General features: G+C 39.7%; 1 protein-coding gene across 8 annotated transcripts in view; it reads right to left on the reverse strand.

The window, feature by feature from the left end:
• UBR5 (ubiquitin protein ligase E3 component n-recognin 5) overlaps nucleotides 1-13,523 on the reverse strand; it is a 118,695-nt gene that overhangs the window by 76,221 nt on the left and 28,951 nt on the right. For all 8 annotated transcript variants that reach the window (XM_037048311.1, XM_037048308.1, XM_037048310.1 and 5 more), the window contains exons 2-5: nucleotides 5,929-5,973; nucleotides 5,475-5,556; nucleotides 4,909-4,985; nucleotides 4,069-4,188 (exon numbers count right to left, since the gene is read on the reverse strand). In XM_037048311.1, coding sequence (XP_036904206.1) covers nucleotides 4,069-4,188; nucleotides 4,909-4,985; nucleotides 5,475-5,556; nucleotides 5,929-5,973 — 324 coding nt within the window. The remainder of the gene's footprint in view (nucleotides 1-4,068; nucleotides 4,189-4,908; nucleotides 4,986-5,474; nucleotides 5,557-5,928; nucleotides 5,974-13,523) is intronic.

The raw sequence follows: 13,523 nt of genomic DNA on the forward strand, positions 1-13,523 counted from the left end.
GGCTTTAAATTGTGACAGTCCCGGTTCTCTTTAATACTTAGAGATTATCCAACCTAGAAAGTGGCTCTTTACCTCCCTCCTCTGCATTGCGCTCACCCAAGGCTGAAACCTTCCACCTCCCACTGCAAATGGATTTAGTTTGCATCTGATTTTCTAAGCCTTTCACTTTCCCTCTTAAAAATGTGTGACTACATTAATCAGTAACAATACTCAAATCAATACACAACAAAGTTCTTGGTCTCTCTTCCCACTTAACTGGAAAACCCAGTCTCTGTCTTAACAAAAAAAAACCTTTTAAACAGTTTCCTTAGTAAAATGGGTGGGAAAAACACTCCAGAAAACCTGGTGCCATCCTTTTTGAAGGCTTTCTACACTTGTTCATGCACGCATCAATGCACACTTGTGCACCATCAGTATCTAGAGTCTAAGAACTGCCCAAGATAAGCTAATTTTAGAGAAGAAGAACCCAGTGTATTCTCAGGGCTGCGTAACACGTTTTATTGGGTTAGCTAAGAAGTTCGTTTGGTTTTTCCCCTAAGATAGCTGTAGTAGCACTTAGTTGTCCTTAACTTCATTCAAAACCATTTTATTAGACTGTATAGTGACAGCTGTCATATCAGTGTGCCTTTAAAAGAACTAATCAAAATTGGTTAAGTTTTTGTGTAGCCATTTTAAATACTGAAGATGGAAGAAGTTATGTAACATTTTCAGCATATTGTGCTTTACTACTATTTCAAGAAAGGTAAAAATGCAACTGAAATACACACAAAAAAAGATTTGTGCAGTGTATGGAGAAGGTGCTGTGACTGTTGGAATGTGTCAAAAGTGGTTTGTGAAATTTTGTGCTGGAGATTTCTCACTGGACAATGCTCAATAGTCAGGTGGACCAGTTGAAGTTGACAGTGATCAAATCAAGACATTGACCGAAAACAATCAATGTTATATAATGTGGAAGACAGCCAACATACTCAAAATATCCAAATCAATACAGTTATTGGTGAAAATGAAAAATGTGTCTTTTATTTTACAGAAAAAGACTAGACATTTCTTTGGCCAACCCAATAGAAGTGAAATGGTAAAGAGCCATTCATAGGTCAAAATAAAAACAAATGGGCATTAAAGTATATAATATTAACAAAAATTAAAAATTAAAAAAATTTCCATTTACAGTAGCATCAATAAAAATACTTAGAAATAAACTTCACCAAGAAGGTGAAAGACTTGTACACTGGGAACTACCAAACACAGCTGAAAGAAATTAAAAGACGTAAATGAATGGAAATACATCCTTTGTTCATGGACTACAAGATTTAATATTGTTAGGATGTCCATAACACTCAAAGCAATTTCCAGATTCACCACAAACCCTATCAAAATCTCAATGGCATTTTTTACAAAAATAGGAAAATTCATCCTAAAATTTATAAAGAATCTCAAGAGACCCAGAACAGCCAACACAATTTTGCAAATAAAGATCAAAAAACAGAGCCCTGGCTGGTGTAGCTCAGTGGATGAGCACGGGCCTGCGAACCACAGGATCGAGGTTCGATTCCCAGTCAGGGCACATGCCTGGGTTGCGAGCCAGTTCCCAGCAGGGGACTCATGAGAGGCAACCACACATTGATGTTTCTCTCCCTCTCTCCTTCCCTTCCCCTCTAAAGATAAATAAATAAAACCTTTAACAAAAAAAAAAAAAAGATCAAAAAACAACACTGGAAGGCTCACACTTCACAAGTTGACAATACTTGCAAAGTGACTGTAATTAAAACAGCACGGTGCTGGCATGAAAGCAAACAGAATGCAATGGAATAGAGGCCCCAGAAATAAATTCTCGTGTATATGGTCAAATGATCTTCAACCAGGATGCCAAAACCACTCAATGGGGAAAGGATAGCATCTTCAATAAATGATACTGGAAAAACTGGACACCCACATGCAAAAGGATAAAACAGAACCCTTGTCTTATACCATATACAAAAATAAATTCAAAATGAATTAAAGACATAAGCATAAGACCTAAAAACTGTAACGTTCCTGAAAGAAAACTAAGAAAATGCTGCGCAGCAGCAAACCCGGCAACGATCTCTTGGATAAGACACCAAAAGCACAAGCAACAATGGAAGCAAAATTAGACATACGGGATAGTATCAAACCTAAAAACCTTTATGCCTCAAAGGACACAATCCAGACAGTGAAAAGGTAACCTATGGAATGGGAGAAAATATTTGCAAATCATATAGTTGCTAAGGGGTTCATATCCAGAATGTTTAAAGAGCTCCCACACCCAACAACAACAATTATCAAACAGCCCAACTAAAAACGGTCAAAGGACATGAACAGACATTTCTCCAAAGATGATACACAAATGGCCAAGCATATCGAAAAATGTTCAATGTCACTAATCATCAGAGAAATGCAAATCAAAACCACAGTCAGATCACTGCCTAACACCTGTCAGAATGACTACTAACAACAGCAATGCAAAAATTACCAGTATTGCCGAGGGTGTGAAAAACTGGAACCCTCATGTACTGTTAGTGGGACTGTAAAACAGTGCAGTGCCATGGAAAACAGTGCGGAGGTTCCTCAAAAATTAAAAATAGAACTACCATATGACCCAGCAATGCCACTTCCGGGTATACACTGACGAATTTAAAGCAGAGTCTCAAAGAGCCATTTGCAACACCCATATTCCTAAGTGCATTGTTGACCACCGTTGACCACAGCCAAGCAGCAGAAGCAACCTGAATGTCCATCAAAGATGTACATATAAACAAATACGGTATAAACCAAAACATCAGATGTTAATAACAGTAAAAACTAGGTGTGGAGTTTATGAGACTGTCAGTACTATCTGTAATTTTTCTGTCAATGTACACCTGTTCTAAAATAAAAGTTTATGTAAGAGGATACACATATGCAAAGAGATGCACATGTACACACATCCTATATATGTATGATTGGTGTGTAGGCCCGTGGTATGTGCGTGTATTTATTTACATGAAAATATTAATTAACTTCCAATATTTAAATCAGGGGATTTCACATAAAAACCCAGACCTGCAGCTTTTCTGAGGACAAAAAAGGGGAGAGAGGCAGAGAGGTTAGCATTGGGTAACAATTCCCCTACAGTAATAAATCACATGACGGCTAGCATTTTTTAGCAAGTATTTTTAATTAAGGCACATACACTGCTGTTTTATACATGATGCTTTTGCAATTAACAGATGGACTAAAACTAGTGTAAACATAACTTTTACGTGACTCCCTTTATTGCAGTACTTGTTTCATTGCAATGGTCTGGACCCAAAGTCATAATTAGCTGAGGTATCATGCCGGGATAAATATAGAATCATTATGTTGTACACCTGAAATTTCATGTCAATTACATCTCCATTTTTTTTTAAAGATTTTATTTATTTATCTTTAGAGGGGAAGGGAAGGAGAGAAGGAGAGAAATATCAATGTATGGTTGCCTCTCGTGAGTCCCCTGCTGGGAACTGGCCTGCAACCCAGGCATGTGCCCTGACTGGGAATCGAACCACGATCCTGTGGTTTCGCAGGCCCACGCTCAATCCACTGAGCTACACCAGCCAGGGCTTTACATCTCCATTTTTTTAAAAAAAGCAAAATTAACTTTATTATAGTCTCTAAGTTTTAGCTAAATGAATTTCAAATCTCACTAAATTAATTCAGAAAGAGCTATCAGATTTAGATACCAGAATGAAAAAAAAAATCTTATGTTTTTGTTTTTTTTTTACCTAAGAATGAATCACAAAACCAAAGACGGTATCATTGAAATGTCTAATTGACATAAATGATATGATAAATGACATTATAAATCCATGTGAAGACCTTACATTTTTAAAAAGCCAAGAACCTGGGTTAACTGTAATTAGCCTATATGGGTTATTTTTATCCTGGCGCATGAGCAACAGGAACTCCTGCCCGGAGTCAGGAGACTTTCCTTATTCCATCACTAGATAACACTGCAGACACAAACTCACAGTGAGCGTGCCCAGAGCACCAGCCCAGACCAACGGACGCCACCATCCGGCCACAGCTTACCCCAGAGTGTTGCCTGCCAGCCTGCCTAGAGTCTCAGAGCCTGAGAGGAACCACGGGGAGTCACTCGTCCTACCAGGCCTCGAGGTCCTCCCTGCCCCCGAGTTGCTGTTCAACTTCGACCTGGGAAAAAAACAAGCAGTAGAACACTCTCAGAACAGTCCCAAACTGCCGAAGAACAAGCCTGGATTTCCAGGCCTCACTACTCCGGGACCTCCTATAGTAGAAGAGCAGCCTAAGGATTCTCTGATCATTCCCACTAAAACATATACTCACATGCAAGAGCAAATCTAGTAACTTGTTGCCTCGTAACAATCGGGAGTTCTTTACTGGTTGACACGATTTTCAAGGTTTAACTACAAATACATTAATCATGCTTCCCTAAGAAACAGTCCACTGAAATTCATCATGCATTGCCCAGCAACCTTTTTTTACATTCCATCATTTATAAAGACCAAAATTTTAGAGGCCTTGTCATTTCCAAATTGAGTTACTTGATGTGAAAATATCAAAAAGAAAAAAACACGTATCTAACAAGTTCTTTCGGTCAAAGAGCCAATCTGACTCGGGACCTAGCACATACACATCACCCCTCTGGTGACATGTTTCTGTTAAGCAATCACCGAAACTGCTGCTATTTTTAATGCTGGTATTTTTAGCTATATATCATAAAAACTGCATAAAAATTAAAATCAAACTACAAAGTAACCATTTCTCTATTTTAGGTGTCTCATTTTCTGCAATGCTTTTTTTTTAACTTGAGGGTTACCAAAAATCAAAACACAATTTAAAATAACACCTTTGAAGAGCTAAATAATACTGAATAGAAAGGACATGTCTTACCCATCATTATTATCAGGTTTACCCAATTCCAACCTGTCTGGCTGTACTGAAAAACCGATCCTGCAAACTCTACCATCCTAAAAGCAAAGAAAATAGAAGAAATTTCCAAAGTGAAACATGTGTGTTAAAATTTGACTTTATTCAAACTCACATTTTCCCAACATTGATCACGTGCCCATCCCTGTCAGTTCAGAAGACAACAAATAAGCTCCCCTTTGGAGGGTGCTCACGCGTGAGCCGGGGAAATACATTTTGCATACATTACCAAGAAACCAGGAAAAGTAATCTAAAATATCTCAATCTAACAGAATCAGAGCGAGGAAACGACTGAGTATCAGAACGTCCCCATTCTATTACTACTCCGTTTCAAGCTCTAGTAAATCACTGAAGCCTTCTCTGGGCCCGAGAATTTACACAACAGGGGAATGGAACTGGGCAAGCTCTGAAATAAATCTTGCAAGAAACTGCTATTTTCCATGTTTAAAAAGAAGGAAACCTAACGATACAGGGTTGTATTTTAAAAACCTGTTTATTTTCATTTCTCTTCCCCACCTTAAGCAATTTACCTCAAGAAGAAAGGCAGCATGGTTTGGTCCCACCACACACTGTTTAATAGTGGCCTGTTCCAATACATTCAAAGGGGGGTGACTGGTGAATTTAAAAAAAAAGTATGTAAGTAAAATTATTTTGTAAATGGCAAACACATCATAGATTTGTTTTCTTTTTTATATGTTATTCAATTAACAAAAGAATAAAAGCCAGCAAATCCTGTTTAAAAAAATGAGTATTTTTAAAGCAATAATTGAAGAAGAGTAATTATATCCTTGTAGTCATTATAGCTCCTTGGTACACCAGGTTTAAGAACTAGCATTAAGAGAAACTGTAATTCAAATGAACCCAACCATTAAAAAAACTGATAGCTTGAAATATCCCAAATAGATGCTGCCTAAATATGAGCTGTTATTAATAATAAAGAAACATCATTCTTTTCAGGAAACTGAAATACCTTACAACTCTTACCTGTTTAAATTATATTTGTTCAGTTTCTCTGAAACTTCCCGTAACCTTTAAAAACAAAGGAAAACATGAGTAAACCACGTGCACGGATGCTCCATAAACGAAGTTCTATTCTGATCGGCGCTTACAGCCACTACTCAGTGGTTTCTAACAGTGGTGCACATAGTTTTCGTCATGGCAACAGTGTTTTTATTATATTACCTTTGATTTCGGTTCCCCCCAAATCACAAGTCAACTCTGCAATTCCCTTTCCTCACCATTCCATTAGCAACTTCAGTAATAATATTATTAATCCCATTTTACAGATGAGGAGAATTAGGCTTCTAGAGTCACGTAACAGAAAGTGGCAGCAGGGCTGGTACTTAAATCAACACCAGTGGAACACCAACTTCTAAACACTGCGCTATACACACGCATAACAGAAGATTCTTGAACGTAAATGCACATCACGAAATGAAAATGTACAGGAGGCACAAATCTATTTCCTCATAATAATAAAACTGAATCATAATCCCCAGCAAGAGTAATTTTCAAATGATGCCATAATAGCTTTCCCCAAAAAGTAGATACTCAGTGATGACTTTATTCTCACTCCCAAAAAACAGCCTCTGATCCTGTGTGACATGGCCCCAGTGAAACACATTCATTTATTTTCACTAACAAAAATGTATTTTCGTTGGTCCTGGAGTATCCACCTTTTCCACCAAACCCACTCCCTATTGTACAAGGCGCACTTCTGGCTCCAAGACAGGAGAAAACGGCCGCGCACTGTGCTGCTCACAAGTGCCTCGGGAAGGCCGACTGCAAAGATGTTCTTCATTGCTGGTGATAGTGGTGGTGATGGTGGTGATGGTGGTAATTACAGTGGAGATGGCTGTAATGATGGTGATGGGTGTGATGATAATGTTGGTAATAATGGTTGTGACGATGGTGATGGTAGTTGAATGCTTAAAGGGGAAAAGAAGAAGCTCGTTGGAGCAGAGAATAAGCACTATGGCTGAGCAAGTGCCACCAAGGGGAGGCCTGTGGTTGCAGATTGATTAGTTCAGAGCCATAGATCCTACTTCTCAGTCACCTCACCTGGATGAAAAAATGTGTCCATCACAAATAGGTCACGTGCTCTTGGTAACCACTGGGACAACATCAGTGTTCCCTGACACTCATGCCTGTGTCTCCCGGAGATGACTATGAGTGAAGACTATGAGCAAGAATGAGATAGTTGTCTTGAGAAAGAGAAACAAGAGCAAGAGGAGAGGGGGAGGGGATCAAGGTGAGAGGGTGAAAACCAGATTTGTCTGCAGAAGTTCCCACACACTCACTGGCACTGCTCACTGGTGCCTGCTTGCAGAAGGGACGTCTCTCTCCTTGGGGAGGCTCAGTTCTGGGCTTGTGTGTGGAAGAGCTGAGTAAGGAGACTCTGCTGCCATCTACTACCATTCACTCTGTTCAGTAATGCCCAGGGTCACCAGGAAGCCCAGAGCAGGCAACACAGAGCCAGGAAATGGATTCTCCAGAACCCAGACAGCACTCAGGAAGTGGATGGTTTGCACGCTCCTTCCCTAAAGTCAGGTCCTAAGTCACCCCAGGGGAGGGAAGGAGAAGGGACAGCACACAAGTGAGGCTGGAGCAGAAGCTAGAGGAGAAGGCTGATCACCGTTGAAGGGTGCAGACCTAAGCCTAACAGCTATTCTCTGCAAACTCCTAAATTCAGCAGGACGTACAGGGCAAGGAAACTGCAGGCCCTGGAATGGCCCTTTTCACTATGGTTGACATGCCAGCTTCAAGGATTTTCTTGGTGTCAGTCTCTTCGTATTTGGCGTCTCAGCAAATCAACCATTTCTTCCTTGTGGGCAGAGGCTGCCCTCTTGTGAGCATCTTTCCTCCTTCATTGCCCCAGGACTCCTCCATTTCTCAGAGCCCTAAATGCTCCCCTTCCTGTCAACTGTGGCACAATCTCTTAGTTCCCCAACCCCATCATCCAGGCCATGAGTTGCAGAACGTACATTACTGTAACCAGTGTCTTTTATTTTTTTTTAACAATGCTCATGTTTGTACTTCAGGTAAGGCTGTCAATGAACAAACCCTACCACTATTCATAATAAGACACTTTGATACTGCCCAAAATGAGGGCCATTATCAAAATGCAGAGGGGTGTCCTGCCCTTCAATTTAATTAAAACTACCCCCTTAGACTAAAAAGACTTATTTAATATCTTGATTCAATAATTTATTTTATTGCTTTAAATTTATAAACATCTTATGGATCCAGAGCTGGATTTTTCTTAAGCACCAAGGTAATAACAAATTGATGTTAACAGAGAAACTGAAAATCAAAATACAGCAGTACTTGCTAGAAGCTAACACATTTCACTACGGCACTTGAAATCCCCTATAATTTCAGTCTCATTTTCCCCAAATTTAACATTCTAATTTCAAAAACAATTCATCATCTCACTGGCACTGCTCAACTGGCAACAGCACTCAGTGCGGGTTGTCCGGCTTCATCATTCTCTGCCTGACCCCTCCTGCCTGCCACACACCACACCTGCCCATTCGGACACACGCATTCCTAAGCTGAACTTAAAAACCTGATGTATTTCTAGCTGAATTTCCAAAACTAAAAAAATTTTGGTCTATCCAGATTCCTAAGAAACTTCAACCCTCCAAAACAGAAAGACAGTCCCGATATCCCACATTCTACAAGATGGCTCTCTGCGCCTGTCATCGTCAGACAAGGTACGCCGCCCATTTCGTGTGGCCCACTCTGCCACCAGTATGGCTCCTCCAGTCTCACTCCTGGTCACTCCAGGCCCAACTCAAATACAGCCTCCTCCCAGGATTTTTCCTGGCAGCCCCCGCCTTCCCCCTACAGAAATCTACAGCTTCTCCCTCCTATAGGACCTTCCTCGTCTCTCCACATTACAGTCATTTATGTTAATGATCAGCTGAAAGAGGTTCAAAGTTTCCATGCAAAGACAGGATAAAACTTACCAAGTCTTTCCCCTATCTTCCTCTTCATCAGAGATGGTTCCAGCCATGAAAAATGCACAATACTTGTATACAATCCATCTCAGAGGCAGAACAGGTTTCTGCTCATAATCTCAACAAAACTAACTCTTCAAGTCTCCCACATCAAATTAAAGTTTAAAGTAAGCAAGAAAAGTGTGAATACTCAAATTTCTTTTACCACAGTTGCCCATACTAACTCTTATAAGCAGACCAGTTGACAAAGAGAAAATGTTCAATAATTCACTGTTCACCCACTAATATCAGCAAGCTGTCTTTAAAGTGACCTCACTCCAACCTCCAGATACCCACCCATAGATAAATGGGTAAAATTACACACCCATATAATTTTATTTTGGAATAAATGGCTTAGTAATCCAGACAACAAAAGAACAGCCAACAGTCAGTAAAGGTTACCTACACTAAATTGCAGGCTCCTGCAGAAAATGTCTTGAAGCTCGCCTCTCGCCATCCATTTCAGAGAAGGCAGGCAATGCCAAAACACAAATACAGTACATTCAAAATCTGTGCCCAGACATTTTCTTGTAAAAAAAGAAATACTGTTAAGAATATTTACTGCATTTCTCCAAAAGGAAACCCTCAAAACCTTCACATCTAAAATTCAAGATGCAATAAAACTGTATGTACTTTTTTTTTTGGAAGTGGGGAACTACATTACTAGACATATAGTAGAAAGAGGAAGGAGTCAAACCCACGTGTAACCACAGGACATGGTCTTTTCCACTGTCTCACAGTGTACTTTCCTCAGTATAGGCAGAAAGAAAGCCCTTAACTTTCACACACTGTGTTTTTACACAACTACTGTACCATACTATACACACTGCTACCTCTGAACTGCTTCTTTGCACACCAACTGTTTGCAGTACTGCTGATACCAATAAACACAAACTATGATGTTGGTCCCACCTACCAGCCAGCGTAACTAGTGGAAAAGTCTGTGCTTCTAGCCAAGTGGGGCATTCCGAGATGGTCATTTACTTGTGCCATCAGGTTTACTAGCTGATGGTTTGCATCAGCAAGCTAATTCTATCCAGTCCGGAGGGCAACCAACCCCAAATTCCTTTTCACGGTCCTAAGCAAGCTAATGGCAAACCACCTTGGGCACACTCATAGGGGAGCTCCTTTAGGTAAAAAACGGTGGGGGCAACTCAGTGTCCTCCTCTTGCTAAACTTTTTCTGTGAAGGGGACAAAGCCTTTCCCCCCATCCACCCACTCTGTGTTGTGACTTAAATATTAGGAGCTGCCTTGCACCACGGTGCTGAGGATGGCAGATGAGTCTGTAAGCATAAGGGGTGCCCAGTCCCAGCGAGAACCACCAGGACATTAGGATGACTCTCTTTGTCTCTGTGATTCCGAAAGACTGTCTCAGCTCTCTCACTGTGTATGTCTGGAATTGGACTTCAAGACATTCTATTTCAGACACATTTTGGGGAAGTCATTTTGTAGTGCCTCTGTCTGAATTTAACTCTGATTATGAGTTCCCCAACTTTGGGATTTCATGAGCCAGTAAACGGGAGTGGGAGTGGGCGATGAGACAAGTAATACAGCCACTTCAACAACACACACAGAGGAAAAAAATTACTGGGCCTCATTTTCATGCCAAATATGTAAGAAGGTTATAATCTTAGAATAAATTAAATTAACTAAGTTTAAATAAATTAAAAAGTCCCGATTGTGTCCTTAATTTTTCTCATGTCATAGTTAACCACAGAAAACTTCCAATTTAACAACAATGAAGCAAGAAATAAGATTATTATAAGGACAAATACAGAAACTAAACAGAACAGAAACTGAGTGTTACCAGGGAAAAAAAAAGATTTCAGGCTTCAAGAAAGCCAAGACCATTCACTTCTCCGTACCGTCTATCCGTGTGTGTTTAAAAGTCAGTTGGAGTCTCTGGATGCATCTTTTCACCGCCCCAAACAGTCTTTATGTCTCTCAACAGTCTCCGTTCCCAACCCCTCACTTCAATGGTTCTCAAACCTTTTTCATCTCAGGACCACTTTAGACTCTTAAAAATTACTGAGGATCCCCAAAAGCTTTTGTTTGTTTGAGTTATAGCCACTGATATTTGTAACATAAAAGCTTAGCAAGAAAATGTTTAAATATTTTTAAAAAAAGTAACAAATTCATTATATATTGACACAAGTTACCTTTTGAAAAATAACTACTTTCCAAAAAATATTTGTGGTGCGGAACTGCTTTACTCTTTTGCGGGCCTCTTTATTATCAGGCTTAGTATATAACACAGACCCCGAGATCTGCTTCTGCATTCAGTATCCCGCACAGTGCACTGTTTTGGTCCGAGTACAAGAAAAAAAGCTGGCCCTGCACAGGCAAGTCATTAGAAAAGGAAGGAATACTTTAATACCCTCTCCACGTCATTATATTCTTCTGATATTCTTCTTTGATATTACACCAAAACTCAACGACCGATGATTTCTTCAAGACTGGGAGCAATGTGGAACCTAAAACTTGTCAGTAAACACGCAGGCATCTGTAAGAGCATGCATCAGGCATGTGCAAAGTACTCGTTTGCTGACTTATGCAGAGCTTCAAAATCGAAACCGTGTATGTTCCTGTCACTACCAAGTCATAGTGTCTAACTCATGGTGACGGATACAAATTTCCCAAAATTCTAATCTTAACTTAAAAGCTCAATTTTATCACTGGCAACAAATAGCTTCAGTTGTTTTCTTGAAGTAACAAGATCACTTTTTCATTTTCAAGAAAATGTCTGTCAAGTACCCAGGTCTGAATAACCATAGTTTGTCAGTCACTCTTTCAGACAAAAATAATATTCCACGAAGAGAATAAACAGCTAGTTCAACTTGCAACTACATCTGCAAAAGTGTTTCCTTAACAAAACCACTGTTCTCCTCATTTTGCCACACTATTAAAAGGACATCTACTCAAGGTTGAGAGTTAATAAAATAAATATCTGTAACTGCTTCGACAAGGACCCCCTTAAGTGAAACGGCGTCTTCCCCTCTGCAAATGCAAAAATGCAGGAAGAACACAATGCCTTCGGTCCAGTTTGGTGCCAGTACTTTGATTTGCACTGAGCAGCTGACACTTTCTCCACCACTGCTTTTGAACAACACCACAAATGTCAAAACAGTGAAAAGGACAAATAAGTCTCAACATTATTGTGAAGACAGTTTTGATCTCAGAGTCCCTGAAAGGGTGTCGGGGATCCCCGTGGGCTACAGACCACACTCTAAGAACTGACGCAGAATATTCTCAATGTTAGTGCCATCAAAGTTACCAATTATTAAAACAAAGCTGGAAAAAATAATTGTTCTTTCTTACTAAAACAGCCGCAAATATCAACCAAAATAACTTTCTAATTATGTACTTTCAAAATACTTTTTAAATCATGGGTATTTTTTGATACTACACCAAAACCCAACAAGTGACAGTTTCTTACAGGTTGCTTGCCATGTAGAATCTAAAACCCGATCAATGGAACTAGTATACTAAAACCCACTGGTCTATCTTGCACTGTAAGTAAATCATTTACCCATGTATGAATCTGTTTAGATATTAAAGGATACAGCAAAGTATCAGGCATAGTAAAATGTTCAGGACTGCCTTCCTCAGAGTATGAAATTCCCCATAGGCACTCTGAGGGTCTAGCACTCACTTGCCAGGGATTTTCAGTAAGGGAGGGTGGGCAGCAGGGGCAAGGATACAAAAGAACTTCTTTAAGATTTACATGCAAAAGAGACAGTCATTTACTAAAAGTAGATGACACACTTATGGAAATGTCACACTTAAGGAAATGTCACAAACTGCCAACCTACATATGGACACATAGTACTGAACCAAAGGGTATTTCAAATGTTTAAAAGATTTTCAAAGATTCTTCACAAACTTTTAAAATCAGAAGATTACACCTAGAATTTCAGATTTCTAGCTTTTCCTATAAAACGAGATCCAGCAACTGAGCTTGTATGCCCCATTGGTGCCTAGAGGTGTTCCTCCTTGGCCAGCACCTGCAGGCGTCTGGGTTTGAGGCTAGACACAGAAGGATCGCTACTCTGCACACCCTCAGAAAAGGGTGTTTCCCTGGGGAAGAGTAACCTGATCAGTTTCATAACTCAATCTCAGCCTATACATTAACCCCTAACACATCTATGCTCGGCCCTAACTCCTAATCACATTAGTTTTAAAATCTGAACTGACAATTTCTGAAATAGCAGCGTGACTCTTACTTTTTGCCCAAAGAAAACTATGCCAAGTAGCAAACATCTGACTACTTTTAAAGACCCCAAACCACACAAATGATGGCTTTCGTAGAGGAAAAAAATCCATCTGGGAGCTTCCTAAGTAATAATTATAGTTATGACTTACACACACTTTATGATCATGGAGAAGACAAACACACCAGTTTACACAATGTGTTCGCTTCCCTCTAACTAAGTGATACAGGACACTCACCTCCAAGACGCATTCGAGACCAAAGAGAAGCTTCTAAATAAATAAATGATACAAATGTTTGTAAATGGGAAATTTTTTAACCTTTTCCTCCTAAAATGGTTAAAAGATTTCTATGAAACTAAGATAAC

This window comes from Sturnira hondurensis, unplaced genomic scaffold (genome assembly GCF_014824575.4).
Source record: "Sturnira hondurensis isolate 20B ecotype Veracruz unplaced genomic scaffold, ASM1482457v3 Scaffold0006413, whole genome shotgun sequence".
Taxonomy (NCBI): domain Eukaryota; kingdom Metazoa; phylum Chordata; class Mammalia; order Chiroptera; family Phyllostomidae; genus Sturnira; species Sturnira hondurensis.